The 16,100-nt window shown below is 41.4% G+C and overlaps 2 protein-coding genes and 1 long non-coding RNA gene across 17 annotated transcripts in view; 2 read left to right on the forward strand and 1 right to left on the reverse strand.

The window, feature by feature from the left end:
* Positions 1 to 9,099: 9,099 nt before the first annotated feature.
* LOC113021927 (inhibin beta B chain) lies at positions 9,100 to 11,742 on the reverse strand. Its single transcript, XM_026166791.2, has 2 exons — positions 11,400 to 11,742; positions 9,100 to 10,557 (listed from the first exon to the last, which is right to left on the reverse strand). Exons 1-2 carry the CDS (start codon positions 11,740 to 11,742, stop codon positions 9,776 to 9,778), a joined length of 1,125 nt encoding a protein of 374 aa, XP_026022576.1. The 3' UTR covers positions 9,100 to 9,775.
* LOC145428831 (uncharacterized) lies at positions 10,381 to 11,849 on the forward strand. The gene is made up of 2 exons (XR_013909157.1): positions 10,381 to 10,517; positions 11,566 to 11,849. It is a non-coding gene; the product is annotated as an uncharacterized LOC145428831 (long non-coding RNA).
* A 1,716-nt stretch (positions 11,850 to 13,565) lies between these two features.
* r3hdm2 (R3H domain containing 2) overlaps positions 13,566 to 16,100 on the forward strand; it is a 60,150-nt gene continuing 57,615 nt past the window's right edge. For all 15 annotated transcript variants that reach the window (XM_026166806.2, XM_026166800.2, XM_026166794.2 and 12 more), the window contains exons 1-2: positions 13,566 to 13,859; positions 14,211 to 14,262. The gene's annotated coding sequence lies outside the window, so the exon portion shown is untranslated. The remainder of the gene's footprint in view (positions 13,860 to 14,210; positions 14,263 to 16,100) is intronic.

Genomic DNA, 16,100 nt, shown 5'->3' on the forward strand with positions numbered 1-16,100 from the left:
TTCAGACAACACCTGCAGAAACCAGTATCTAATTCTCAACATCTCATTAAAGTGTTATGCTAGGGTTGGTCTTCATGTTGATATTTTCTTTGAAATGTAGCATGCAACTAAACATTGTGCAGACCAAGCACACCCTCTCATTGCAACGCCTTGCTTTGATGCCTTTCCCACCAAGACAATACATCTCGCCTCTCTCTAAACACTGCTATTAAATGCTTAAAGAAGACATTACAGAGGTGAGGACATTAATCCAACTTCTAAATACCTCAGATTCCTGACTAATCATGCATTGATGGGATGGGCCGAAACAAGTCCAATCTATGTAGGCCCTGCACTTAAGCCACGGGACTTCAGCTCTTTTGCAGTGCATCACATGACACCCCCTAGAGCAGGGGTGGGCAATCTCAGTCCACGAGGGCCGGTGTCCTGCAGGTTTTAGATCTCACCCTGGGTCAACACACCTGAATCACATGATTAGTTCGTTACCAGGCCTCTGGAGAACTTCAGGACATGTTGAGGAGCTAATTTAGCCATTTAAATCAGCTGTGTTGGTTTGAGGACACATCTAAAACCTGCAGGGACACCGGCACTCGTGGACTGAGATTGCCCACCCCTGCCCTAGAGGTCCGGGGGGTGTTATATGGTGTTATATATCTGCATGAACGGGACTTCCAGTCTTAGCCAGATGGTTGTACTACTGTGGAAATCTATGGTGTCAATTTACTGCTGCCCATCCATATTACAGTTTTTCTTGATTGCTTTCACCTGCCTAAGGAAACTGGGATCCACTCAGTTTTTATCATCACTATCTCATCAGAGCAGAAGACACGTTTTGGAAAAGTGTTAACCTTTTCTCAATGGATTGACACAGATGTCATTCAAGCAGTCCAACCCCCACTGTTTTAGCTATGGTAACCAAACAGAAAGCACACATTTATTTATTTCAGTCCAACTCATTGCAAGAAGCCAAATTTGACACATGTGGAAAGATAACACATGTGGAAAGATAACACATGTGGAAAGATAACACGGAGGCTATGTAATGGGCTACACTGACAAGCAATGGTGCACTGATTTGCACTGAGTGCTGTGTTTTGTATTTTGCTGTCCATTGTGTAATGACTGACTGGAAGAGCTCATACACGTGTTTGCAAGCTATTTTATTTGGAGGCAACATTTCCTTTTGTTTCATATTTCAAATGTTTTGGCACGGTTAGAGCCTTATGCAAACAAAACATGCCACTTTGACAATGAAAGCCTCTGTTTAGGTCTGTGTGTTAACTGTTTGGAAAATGTGGAGTTTGCTGTCATGCAGCAGTCAAGTCAATCAAGAAAAACTGTACATCATACGTCTTACTTCTAAAAAATGTTTTAGTGGCTAATGCCGATTGGTTTTTATTGCAAAATTTAGCAGGTGACACAATAGTTGCTTACTTCATTGAGAGCTGTACGATTTTTCTTCTTCAGTTCATTAGCCATCAGATATTTAAATGTGCACCTCGAAGGTGGTGGCACCTGACTAGTGTGCATCGTATCAGGTAGTCTGCACTGCAGCTCACGTTGACTATAAGCAATTAGCTTCTGTTGCACTACTTACTTTTGCTTTGTTGATGATCAGGATTTTAAGTACCATGTAGTACTAACATTAATTTCACACAATATTTATCAGTTTATTTTAGTTCACTGTCCATCGCTGACTCGAGGCAGTAATAGTTAATAGAATCTCATTTAAATTTGCATCTATTCACAAATTTAACTGTTTACTGTAATGTGATACAAAACCTGTTCGGGACAAATGCACCCCACACCCTACGCTATACTTCTTATCTGTGTTCCTTTATGTTCTCATTCACCTGCAAAAATCTTATCTCTCACACACATTGTAGTTCAAACTCCTGAACTGTCAAAATGTGCATACTTTATACACTAAGGATTGAAAGAAAACTATAACAGAGTCTGTGCAGAAAAATAAGCCGGTCTAATAAAGGTCTTACGCAGGAGATAGATGAGACTGCATCAAAAGCATTGCGACACCAACATGGTATACCTAGCATTAAATATAGATGGAACAGCATCACATGAAGGTAACATGGACTTGGGCTTTGTGATACAAAACACAATAATTAGTCTGTTTGGTTTTCCCCTCGTTTTTTGCTAATGTTTCTTTCACAGAGACCAACAACTCAGTTTAGCCAGGAATTCTTCGATCTTCTGTTAATACAGATGAAAGCGACCTTTTAGTCCAGTAACAGAAATTTAAATAAACAACCGCTATCATCTAACACGATTTTAGTGCCAGGTTACACGCAGACATTGATTATAGTCCATTTTGGATGGTGTAACATCAGCATCACTGTTGATTGTACAGGGGGAGTTGGCAGATTTTGGCAGGAAAGCATATCATGGTACAAGTCATGGAGTCTGATAATTGATCTTTTGGACATTTGCTCTGTGGTGGTTACAAAACATGAAAAATGTTTATTATTTATAATCTTTTAATGTTCTTGATATAAAAACTGTGCTTATAAATTGTTACAGCGCAGCTGTACTGGGCTGTGACTGTGATTTTATTCCACTGGATTGATAATGTAAAAATCAGGATGCAGATTCTTTCCATTATTGCTCTTTTTGAAATTTAAATATAGATCATTTAATATTTTTAAATATTATTTCTACTGAGATGTGTAAGATTTAGATTCAGATCTATCCCAGTTGCTAATGTATGATGTGAAAATGACAGCATGCCAGGAGAAAAAGACAACTGTTTACACAGCAAACACAGACAGTCCATAAAGCCACTTTTACTGTTTGAATGAGTAAACACACCCTTTGCCTCTTAGACAGTACAAATGTGGTTACACTGCAGGTGACTTGTTTCTCAACTGGGAATTTTATAACCTTGTTTTTACATACAAAACAACCCTGTTAATTAATAATGATGAATTTCTTGATCAAAACATATTTTTCTTCTTGAATCTGAAAAGCAACGCTTACCAATGCGTTACATTTGTCCAATGAGAAAAAAAGAAGGTTACTATTTACAGTGATGTGCAAAAGTCTTGAGCCACACCTCTTTTCTTCATATTTTACTAGGAAAATGGGAATTATGTTCAGAGATTATTGAAACACATGCAAACATACATGGAAATACAGTATATAAGGAAATAACAGAAAGAACAGAGTGTGTAATCTTCTAACACGCCTGAAAGTCAATATTTGTGATGATCACCTTTGTTCTTCAATACAGCCTGAACTCTTTTAGGCAGCTTTCTTGTAATTTCTTTAAGTAGTCTTCGGGAAGGTTTCTCCAGGTTTCTTGAAGGAAGCTCTTCTTCACTTCTTCTGCCTTTTGTTCTGTTTCCACACTGCTTCAGTAATTTTGAGGTCCTGGCTCTGGAGAAGCCAATTCAGTTCAATTCAATTCAATTTTATTTATATAGTGCCAAATCATAACAACAGTCGCCTCAAGACGCTTTACATTGTACAGTAGAAAGATACACCGACTGATAGTGTCTCACTATGTGTTTTTGTATTTAGGTATGCTTTTACTATGTTAGCAGCATGTTTGTGGGCACTGTCATGCTGAACAACAAAGCCACTGCCAATCCGACACTTTCCAGATGGAATTGCATTGCAGATCAAAATCTGACTATAGTTGTCTGTGTTAAATAATTCTGTTCAATTTTATTTATATAGTGCCAAATCACGGCAACAGTTTCCTCAAGGTGCTTTGTAGTGTAAGGTAAAGGCCCTACAATAATACAGAGAAAAGAGAGAAAAGCCCAACAATCATATGCCCTCACCCAACCACCCACCCTCTATGAGCAGGCACTTTGGCGATAGTGAGAGGGACAAACTCCTTTTTAACAGGAGGAAAGCAATAGCAGAACCAGGCTCGGTGAGAACCACCAGGTGACTAGTTGGGGGTAAGGGGAGGAAGACAGGACTAAAGACATGTTGTGATAGAGAGAGATTAATAATAGTTAATGATTAAATGCAGAGTGAGGGAAAAAGGTGAGTGAAGATGAAACACTCAGTGCATCGTGGGGAGCCCCCAGCAGCCTAGGCCTATTGCAGCAGAACCAAGGGAGGAATGTTCACAAGATCCCCAACACCACTGACTGAAATGCAGCCCCAAACCACGGCAGCACCTCCACCACATCTTATAGATGGGTATAGACACTTGCTGTTGTACCTCTCTCCTGACCTGAACCAAAAAGTTCAAATTAATCATGGACTGAACCTTATAAAGCGCTTGTCTACTCTCCCGGAGCAGTCACAGGCTTTATACATCATGCCACATTCACCCATTCACACAAGTGCTTTCTTCTAAGCTTTTCAGTGCTTTCTAGCTAACATTCACACACATTCAGTCTCTGATGGCTGCATTGGAGATCTTGCCCAAGGATACTTGGCATGGAGACTGGGGGAGCCAGGAATCAAACGACTAACCTTCCAGTTAGTAGATGGACCTGCTCTACCTCATGAGCTACAACAACCCATAAGACCTTTTGCCACTGATTTTAAGCCAAGTTCTTGTGTAATCTGATATACCTCAGCATTTTCTCCAGACCATTTCTTTTTTCTTTTTTTTCTTTTTTTTTGTGTCCCGTTTGGATCTTTAGCCATCAGAATTGTTGTCTTAAGGCCAAGAAAGATGCCAAGCGGATTTATTTTACCAAGTGGATCATCATGGCCTTGCCATATTGGTCCATTTGATTGACGTTTATTATAATTATGAATTTATTTTATTTTCGGTTGCTACAAACGGGACAGACATGACTGGGGGATAGGACAGGGAGAAAGAATGAAAGAAAGAGAGGGAGAGAAAGAAAACCAAAGGGGAGAAGAGACGGTGAGAAGGGGGGGAAGAAAGAAAAAACAAACAAACAAAACACCTGGATCACCTGTATGGAGAAAAAAAACAGAAGAGAAAGCAAACAACACAGAGCAACATAATAAAAAAACAGCACCATCACAATAAACTAGCTAGCAGTAGATAACAGTAGATACTAAATAATAAACGATATTGTGCAGCACGCAAGATAGACAGCGCACAATGTGCTTTGAGGCAGCAGCCAAGAAAGGTGTAGTCCGCGTCTGTGCACACCTGTGTGGATCAGCATGCTTGCATTCCAAAGGCTTCTCCATGTAACGATCTGCTAGGGAGTGTGGGGAGCCATAGCCCCGTCCACCAGGGTATGAAGCAGGTATGGAGAAGATCCAGGCCCCAGATATCCAGAGGCCCCAGAGTACAAGGACCCGAGGAGGACCATCAAAGGGGGGGGGGGGGGGGGGGGGGTACCGTGCCACCCTCCTGGGAAGAGCTGAGTGGAGCCCCAAAGGAGAGGTCACCCCGCAGCTACGGAGCAGAGGCCAGAGGGGGTTGCAGTGGCGTGCCCGCGGGCTCTGCCGGCAGCCAGCTGTGGCAGAGAGGACCGAGCTTCAGGCCCAGAGGCCAGAGGCCTGGGGGCATCCCACCCCCCGGAAGGAGCCCAGCCAGGCCACAGGCGCCAGGCCCCGCCAATCGGCCACCAGGAGTGAGCTGGTACATACATGAGCGCCCAGCCCCAGACGACAAGGAACACCAACACACCAACGTCTGAGGGCATCAGCCACCGGCAGGGAGTGTGGTGAGGGGAGATAGGCCTCCGTACTTTAGAGTGCCTGAGATGTACCCAGAGAGGTTGAGTCTAAGACCCAACCTGACTTAAAGACACAGACGAACAGGCGCACGCGGACACAGACGTGCATTCCTACCCCATATACACAACCAAATACTTGGCACTCACCCAACGTGTAGACAGACACAAATAGACACTGCACAGACAGTCGCACTCCCCAAACATACTCTATATCCCAGGTCCAGGTACCCCCGTCCTCAGAGGGGCAAGCTGCACCTAGACCCAGGAGATGTAATCCTTCTCTCTGGGGTGGAGGCAACCGGACCACCTCCTTATCTGCAGTAGCAGGGAGGCCCCGCATCCCAGACCCCAGTCTGACGGCCAGCACCTCCTCCCAGCCCCCCAGCCCTGACGGCTAACAGAACTGGGGTGAGTGAAGACCTCAAACCTCCCTACGCCCGCTCATATGTAGTGTTGCTGTGTGCTGTTCTAAAGTGCATTTAAAACTCAGGAGAGCATGGTACTAGCTTCCTCTCAGAGAGCAGCACGGCTCTTCCCGAAAACCCTTAGTGTCTAAATGCATTTAAAATTGAGGGTAGGGCACCAGCGCCAGAGGTGGGTTGGAGTACACCGACCATCCTCTGGATGCTGTATAACGTGCCCACCCCCAAGGCCCTATATATATGTGTTATGTGAGAGTGTGAGTAATGTGGATGTCTAGGTTGCAGAATAAAATTGAGGCACAGGCGGCCAGAAGGGGACAGAGGGGGAGTGCCTCCCCTGCATCCTGGTGACATACCTGCACCCCAAGCCCTGCGTGTGTGGGTGGGTGTGGTAGAGCGGGAATAGGGAGGCAGCTGAGGATGGGGAGGGAAGAAAGGGAGGGGCAAGCGGCCCCTCCCTGGGGCCAGCTCCCCCGCTGACCCCAGTAGGCACCCCCACACTCTGGAACCCACCAGGGCAAGGGGGCCCAGGCCCATCCGGACCGGGGCCCGCAGCAGCAGCACCACCCAGCCCCACAGAGTCCGGGGCAGCCCACCCGACTCCACCCCAGAGAAAACTGCACCCACCCCATCATCCAATCATCTCCCAAACTACACAAGACAATAGACACCCAGGTTGAGACCATTTCTGATGAGGCTTTGGTGATTATTAGATTAATTAAAGGGCCAGATGCATCTCTCAGGTTCTGTTTCAGGTTTTTGCTGGATTCTTTCCCGTCTTTGTTAACATGATATTCAGAAACTGATCATCTGCTGTGGATGCCTTTTTTTTTTAAGTTTGCCACTTATTGTTTTGTCTTTGATTTGTTCAGTTTCATCAGATTTATTTTAAGAACACACTACATACCATGCTGAGATATGCCAAGGTTTGATCTAACAGGTCTTTGGGAATCAGCTTGTTGGTGCAAAAATACTCTTTTTAAGTCTGTTTTATCTTTGTTCTTTTTTATAGATTCAACTAAAGCAATGGGAGGAAAGATGGGCTCAAGGCTGTTGCACAGTACTGTACTTACATTTTGCTGCTACAGTTGGCTTAATTTACCTAATAACCAGTACTGCTTTTGCTGCACACTGCAGTGTGTTGTGGCTTATATTATTGACACATACAATAAAATGCCATTTATACAATAAAATACAATGAAGCAATTTAGTCTGTTTAAAATATAGATTTATTTATTAATTAAAAATAGAATCATGACATTTTATCACACACTGACTTTTCTGAATTGTATTTGCTCTTACAAATTTTTCATTTACATAAAACAAAATAATATGATACAAAAATAACAACGATTACAAATTTCAATTGAAACAGAATTCAAATTCTTGCATTCTGTGAATGCTCCAAAAGTACACACACACACACACACACACACACACACACACACACACACACACACACACACACACACACACACACACACACTTTTAAAAACAACTAGAACTTTGAAAATTGACATTTTCTTTCTGTAGGCCCGCTTTTAGGTATTTCAGGTAATGCCAACCTGATGCATTAAGTGCAGTAATAGAACTGTCAGCACACTCTAAAATACAGTAGGGTGATAAAGTGCTTAATAAGATATGTTGCAATGGCACTTCAATGTCACATTAAGTCTTGGACAAGAAGTGCCTACAATATCAATCATAATATTAAAATACAACAGTTTTATAATTATTTCACACAGGTGTAAAGTAAATTGCTTTAATACAAGAGCAGCACATAGAGGCAAGAGAGAGAGAGGTGAAAATAGTTTATCAAATATCAGCACAAAATTAAAATAAAAGGGTTTTTATGGTCTTTGGTAAAAAATTCCCCCATGCACTGTTTCAGTTGTTTCCTTTGCATTATGGCTGTAAAATCCAAGTCCGTAAGACATATAGTATATCAATACAGCCAAGATGAACACAGTGTTAATACAGGTAGAAGTAAAGAAACCCTGGGTATCATCTCTAAAAATAAAAATGTGATGTATTGATAGACATTAATTTATTAACACTCTTCCAGGTTCAAAGTTGGGGAAACTAAAAAAAAAATCTATTTCTGAGCTCCTTTGCTTTCTCGTTGTTGTACTGCTGTTTTCATTTTTCCCTTCCTTGAGTAGATCTCAGTTTGCACCGTTTCCCACCAAATTTAAACTGTGAAGTGATTTTAGTATGGAAATCGGTAAACATTTGCTTTACTTGGTAATGTTCCGATAGACATTCTGCTATACAGTTAAAACTATACAGCTATGCAAAGATTGTGAAATTATGAAGCGTAAATTATGCTACTGGGACACGTGTACGATGTTTCCAGCATATGAAAGAAACAAGACTGGCTCCACCTGGAAAGCATGAAATTTTGCAATCTTTAGACTTTGAGAGCTAAAAATGCCAGCGTGCAGCAGCACATGCTCACTGACCTACCTACCCTCCAAACCTTCACCTGACACTGAAGCAATAGCTAAATGTTTGCTCACATTGCTGAGAATAACCTTGCATTCATATGCTGTTTGAGCCACAGTTGCCCAAATGATAAGCCAGGTTGTGTAAATAATACAGTGGAGATGCTGATTAAACATATTCCAGCTACATGCAGCATGGGGTACCCTTTGACAGAAATCAGTCCAGATTTCTTGCATTGTAACAACAACTTGTTCCCCTCGCAGCCTCACAATGTGATCAAAGTATTTGTGGAATGTAAATGTATTTGCTTTAATGTCATCAGAAGTTAAAGAAAAAGGCACGCTTTAAAAGTTTTTCATTGCTTTGAAAGCATTTCTGTAAAACAGCAGCATTTAGGTGGATGAAGATTTACAATGAAAGAAATAGTTACGTAAAAATGAAAGTATAGAATATATATATAATTTTTTTACATTTGGACACTGATTATAACACAAAACAGACTATAAAACATACAATGAATTAGGAAAAAAATGTAGTGCATCTTTGAACTTCATCCCGGCAGCATGTGAAAAGTAAAAGTTGTAAGGTACAAACGACAAAAGCGAAAATTAATTAATGCAAGACTTTATGGGTTTATATAAGTTTGAAAATGGAACCTGATATCATTACTGTACATTTGTATTCACTGTACTTTTTTGCATTGAAATCTAAACTTTATTATTGAGTCTTTCATATTTTAGTGCTGCTCTTTGATTTTTGTCTCTGACGTATAAAAGAATAAATGTATCTGCATCCAGACTTAGCGTATTTGCTCACCTCTAGGCACTGAAATGCATTTGAGATTCTTTAAATACTGACTACAAGAGTTTAGAAATAAATTAAAAGTTACTACAAGCAGTAAACTGTATCAATACCTATTTCTTTAGAACATAATACTTATATACTCATAATATTCTTTTTTGTGCCCATAATTTTCTTAATGTAAACCTAGAGTGTTAATTCATACGTTTATGCAAAAATACACACAACACACCTATTGAGTAACTGCTATAAAACAAACGTGTTTGTATTTGTAAAGATAGTCTAGTAACATCCTCTGTCGATAATTTAAAAGTCTTTTGGGTGGGCATTTCTCATTTTAAAGTACTCTGTGTAAAAGTTGTTTGTCCAAAGTTGGTCAAATTTGTGTTTCTTTAAGTCAACTTGTCTACAATACACTCAAGAAAATAATTAATTATACCACTAATAGTAATACTCAATTTTTTATGTGCATCCACAGGTCTCCACTATCATGTCAGGGACATCTGTTTTGACAATGCTGTGCTGAGAGTTGAAGTAAACCATTGAGAGTGGTCGACGCTCTGTGGGAACGCAACATGAGGCTGTAGCTGTGTTAATACCATTGACTTTGAGTTGGCTGAAGACAGTGGCATGGAATGAGGATGCTATACCTGGGGAACCGGACAGATGTTGGGGGCAATGTCCCATGCAGTAGTTCATATGGTAGCCTTCAGGCGCAATGATCCACTCATCCCACTGGATGTCTTTAAACTTGATGTAGAAGTCTCTCTTGCAGCAGACTGTTACATCGTCACCGCAACGCACTGAGCGCTTCCTGAGCAAATGCTTGGAGTGGTCATCACGGAGACGCACCTGAGCCACCAGGAAGGGCTGGTAGGGGGTTTCAGCAGAGCCATCTAGGGAGCAAAGGTTCTGTCCGTCTTCTTCGCAGGTGACCTCCAGCTGCAGCCGATGTTGGCCCCCGTCCAAGAAGGTTTGCAGGGTGTGGGTGACAGAGAAAGTGTGCCAGTTACTCTCCTTGACGTGCAACATCTTTTCCATCACCAAGGTCCGATTAGAGCCTGAGATGTCACCATCTACGGAGAGGAAAACCTGGGCAAGGAGACGAGAGTTCCGTTGTGGGTCCTCAGAGGCACGGGCATAGATCCACAAAGAGGACTGGAGGACCTGGATACTTTGGCCACGTTCCTGCAGAAACTGAAAGGTAAGGCTAACGCTTGCCTTGTCACTGCTCTTTGCATCATCTATGAAACAATGACAATTAAGAAAAACACACAATGTTAATATTTGGAAAAACTTCATAGCTCATCACCTTTCTTACCCTTATAAAATTAATGGAAGTAACAATCCTCTTTCACTGTTTTAAGCATTTTACCTTATGGTTAACTTTTCCTACAATACAGCACAAGGGATATTGTATTTAAATGTTTAGGCAGATTACATGTATATTTGATTTTAAATATAAAGACCCAAATGCAAGTCCTGGAGCAAGCAGCCATCTTCAGACTTCTTCAAATTTAAATGCACCGTTGCATTTTATGTTGTGAATATGTATAACAGATTTTGGAGACCCCAGCAACAGAAACCTGAGAGAGGGCTTTTAGTCATTTGCACTCCTCTTTGCAGAAGCTGTCTATGCACTTCATACAGATTTTGATTTACATATTCATTCTTGTCCTCTTTGTCTGCCACCCAACTCCAAATCAGAATCCTATCACCACAACCTGCACGAAATTACGTAAATTCACTTTTTATTACTTTCCCGTGTAAATCTTGTTAAAAGTGCAACAATGTAACACTGAAAGATAGATTCCTTTTAAAGCTTGCTTACCACCAGTTCATGTATTTCCACTTTAAAAGGCAATAAAATATGTAGTTTGCCCAAGGGGAGCAAACCTTTTTGCACATAAGTAACGATAGATACTTGGATCCTTAATATTACAATATAATAGTTCAGGGAACCCTAGCCTTATGTTAATATCTTACGCAGGAAAAGAGACCTTATTAATCACAACGCGCTCTCCTGTAGCGTTATTATGCCATGCGAAAACAGCTTTATAGCATAGAAAGTGGATACAAGACTTACTTATATCTGCAAAGCTCACTATTTCATAGGCTTGATCTCTGGTTGGTATATTGTTTTCTAGTTCAAGGGTACCATCCTGTCTGACGCGCCCCGAGTGAAGTTTGCGCAGCGCCGTGAGGAGCGCGACCCGGGGCACGGTGTGAGTGATGTTTGGTTTCTCTTTCAGGTGCAGTTTGTCCAAAAGTTGCTGCTTGGCGAATTCTATCATCATCCTTTCCTCTGCGTCCTTATCCATCGCTGACAACCTGCAAGACGCGCAGCCCGGGGAGCCACTGACCCAGAGACCCTTAAACAGCAACGGTGCCAACAGGAGGAACGCTGAGAGTGACAAAGACATGGCCATCTTCGATCTTGAAGTAAATAACTGCGTATTTGTACTCGGACTGAGGTAACTAATAAACGTCCAGACTTCTAAACTGGAAAACCAATAAAAAAAATCTTCAAATCCTTCCCCTTCTGAGTTGTTCTTTGCGAAAGAGAGTCTCCCGAACGTCAGAGGTCCTTGTTGGTAGCTCGTGAAGAGAGGAGCTGAGTGATGTTTCACCCTCCTGATGGTAAAGATATCTGGGGTAATCCACCAAAACTGGTGACACGTTGGAAGGATGCACCAATGAGCGCATCGGGAAGCTTGGAAATTACTGGCAAAACACCTCTGTCCTCTCTCACAACACACGCACGGGGACACGCAACACACACGCACGCAACACGCGTTCACATGTAGGTTACTGTCTCACAGTCGCTGCATACAGGTGCTACATGATATCACACGCTGCTTTAGATTAATTACTACGCAAGTCCATGGCTGGTTTGGACACATATCGGGAAAGCCCGATAAGGTCTTGAGTTTATCACAACAGGTATTTTCTGTGCCACGTTTCTCCACTTCAGTGCCACTGATACGTAACCTGCCAACGCTCTTGTCGATCAAAGTTGAAATTCTCTGCCCTTTAACCTACTTACAGAATATTCGTGTCCCACAGACACCAAGCAATTGAATCCGTGGGCTTTAGCTTAACCTGACCGAAAACACTCGAGGATATGAGGCGGAGAGTTTAACGCGGTATTTGAAACACGTTCCGTCATGTTTCCTGCAAGGTGTCATAATGTGGTGCAGTAAAACGATGCCTCGTGTGTGTATGTGTGTGCGTGTGTGTGTGTGTTTGAAGGAGAGAAAGAGAAAGCTGGGAAAAGGCGAATCCTGCCTTCATGTCGGTACATGATTTGTCTGTCTGGGTTCTCGCAAAAGTGCTGAGCCAGCTTGACATAGCCTACTAAAGATAACGCTGCCAATAAGCCGGACAGTGTATGCACTTAAATAGGCAAAAATACGTTAAAGTGACCCTCTTTTCATCATGTCGGGGTCCAGGTCCAGTGTGAGCAGGAAAAACAATGACTTCCACAATCATTTAACACATAAACTACATGCATATGCACATGGAAATAATAATTGTGAAACAGATTATCCTAAAGCGGTCACGTGTTGATTGTGCGCACATCTCCACAAACATAAACTGTATGGATCACAACACGGGTTGCACGCATTTTTATTTCTTTTATTTTCTTTGTGTTCACGTTTAGTGTTAAATGTGAGTCAAGGCCTTATCATGTTAAAGGAGTACTTGCCTGCCCACGTGTGGGGCATTTTGAGAATTACAACTGACCTCACCAAGTGGTGTCAAAGAATGTGCCCAATACATTTGAATAATTTAAACGTTAAATCAAATAAACACGTTACATTTATTACCTAGAATTGTCAGCATTTTTCCTAGGGAGGTTTGAAAAATAAGGTTAAAACCAGCGTATTTTTAACTACTGCCGTGAATACAAACAATAATAAATATATATATATATATATATATATATATATATATATATATATATATATATATATATATATATAATGTTTATTAGATAGACTAGATGTTATAGGCTATAAGAAGAAAAATATCATCTTAAGAAATGTGAAATCGTTACATTTTATAGTATTTAAACAACTTTGAATGACACATCTCCTACAGAAGTGGACAGCTGTCAAATTACATCCCAGTAATAGATTTTCAAACATCACTGAGATGTAACGAAACTGCATATTACATTTTAACGCTTGATGCACAAAACAAAGTTCTCATGCATCCTGTAGGCTACGTATCCGTACGACTAGGAGGTACGCCGCTGACGTCAACTGTCGGTGAGGGGAAAAAAGTGACGCTAACACACACAAGCCGGAGCCCTGACGGGGGAATAGCGTTTTGTTTCTTTTTTCTTTAGTTTTGTGTCATTTATTCTTTAGGGTTTTGTTGTTATTTAGCAGTATTCCTGCGTCGGACTCGACCGCCGTGTTCTTCAGCGCTTGCTATCTCGCATTAACGTCCATGCTGCTCTCCCCTCACGCGGCGCTATTTTGACAGTCGGGGTCGCGGTGAGCCAACTCAAGCTAGCAGCACCATTATATTAGCATCGGTAAGTCATTTGGAAAGCTTGCTAACCGTACTAGCTAGCACCTTCTATTTTGAGACCTGACAGTGCTTGTACATGTCCACAGCAAGTTTCGCCATTCTGTGATCCATGGCACACTCTTATTGAACAGCGAGTTGTAATATTAACGTTGTGTTTCATGGACGCTGAGTAGCTAGCGTCCACTAAAAAGAAAAGGCTAGCTAGCGGGCTAGTATTAGCTAGGTAGCTAATTATACACGCCGGACGAGGCAGGCTAATGCTGTGAACTAGCTATTGTTAGCATAGAGGCAAGCTAATATTTTCAGTCAGCTGCACAGCTACGACTCTGACCAAACTGCCATCTGTCTTCTACAGACCCAAGTTGAAGGATTCTCCACGCAACTCAAGACATACTGCCAACAACACGGTAAGCCGAACCCGCGAAGATGACTCAAGAGCCACTATCTTTAATATGTAACGCAACGTTAAGCACCATCTTTAAAGTCCGCCTTCTCTATGCCAGGCACGAGATGGCCATGTTAACATTTTATCCTTCCAATCGTGACCGAGAAGGTTCACTAAAACCCTGGGAATATTTGCTTTTTCCGAAGCGATTAACTATCTGGATGAATCAAAATTAAGTAATTGTTAATTGCGTATGGCTCTTCATTGAAGTCATACTCAAAACACACACTGGATACAACAAAGTTTTATTTATTGACGTGTGTGACTTTCATATAACAACTCAAGACTTGAAACGTCAGCTAACAAGGTTGAGATATTAATGCAAACCAACGGAAAGTTACAGAGCTGTAGTGTTTTTATAGGACTGAGTGCCGGTGGGTTGCATGGCGGAATGCAGGTTGTACTACAGTACTAAGCCGTCTTCACTGCTCCAAGCAATTTAAGGTTGTATTGTGTTAAGTGTTTTCATTAGCTTGCTTTTTGACATTCAAGTAAATATCAGTGATTTTAAGCCTTGGCTCTTCCAGTCTTAATTCCTTAATAATTCATTATTAGTGACTCAGAGCTGGCTAGAGATTTGTGCCCCAGTAAATCGCACAATCGTAAGTGATCAAGAAAACAGTGGGGTTTTCTCAAGACATACTTCACACGTGGTCATCACTCTCGGAGTCTTGGCTTTAGCTTTAATTTTTTGAAACTCAATCCAAAAATAGGCAGCAACAGTGCTGTGAAAACAAGGTGGGATAACAGCATAGAATAAGTGGTTCAAACATCTGCTCTGGGAAAATGACACGTGTGCCTGGGAAAACAACAAAAAACTCCCCCCCCAACATATCAATTGGTGTTGGCCAGTCATGTGACAATGAGAACTGATAAGTGGCAAGCAGGGACTTCCATTTTAGTTCCATTTGATGTTGAGATTGTCATAAAAATGCTTCCCAGTTAGATTAATAGTAGTCCAAGGTGATAACCCCGATAAAGCAATGTTAGTTTTTCTGGTTTAAAGCACTGTTACTACTTTATAATCAATTTTTTCCCTAATACAGCTTTATTCTCTTAAATATTTTGTAAGCAACACAGAGTATGATTGTTGGTGTCAGGGCAGTATCATTGAAAAGTATGGTCCATTGTAAGATCTGTAGGAGGTGAGTCATTGAATCAACAGTCTACTGTTGCTAAGGCCACCAATGAGAAAGATGGAGTAACCTGCCTCTCTGTCAACATATTTCCCTCCCTTATACCCTGCAGCCTGTGGATCTTTGTGCATATACATAAATTCATGTAACTGTGAAGTATTGATTGCTTATGGAGTTTTATGAAAATCAGGAAATTTGTTGATTACTATCTGTTAAGTATATGTAATTTCATGTTTGTGTTTATTGTGGTTTGCAGGGTGCTTTCGCCTATTCTAGTAAATCATGTGGTTTTTATGCTAACTTGCTCACTTTAATGTATTTGCTTCCTGCATTCATGTATTCATACAAGCCAATGTGGCCATTGTAAGCATATTTTAAACCTAGAGTAATTAAAAAAAGAAACTTATCCAATAAGATTATATCTGTGTATTTATCACTCAGATATCTGCTTTTGCCTCTGAATCTCTGTTTGCAGCAGCATAAGCAGAAGAGTGGCTTTTTCTAGAGAGATTTGAAGAGCTATTTATAGATCTCTGCCAAAGCACCAAGCGTGGTGCTGTTGCTGCTGCTCCTATCTGTCTCTGCTCTTAACCGCTCCTGCTTCTGTTTCTCTCTCTCCATCTTCATTTGTTCCCTCTTCACCTGTTCTTAGTTTTCTGAACTC

Source organism: Astatotilapia calliptera, chromosome 5 (genome assembly GCF_964374335.1).
Source record: "Astatotilapia calliptera chromosome 5, fAstCal68.1, whole genome shotgun sequence".
Classification (NCBI taxonomy): Eukaryota; Metazoa; Chordata; class Actinopteri; order Cichliformes; family Cichlidae; genus Astatotilapia; species Astatotilapia calliptera.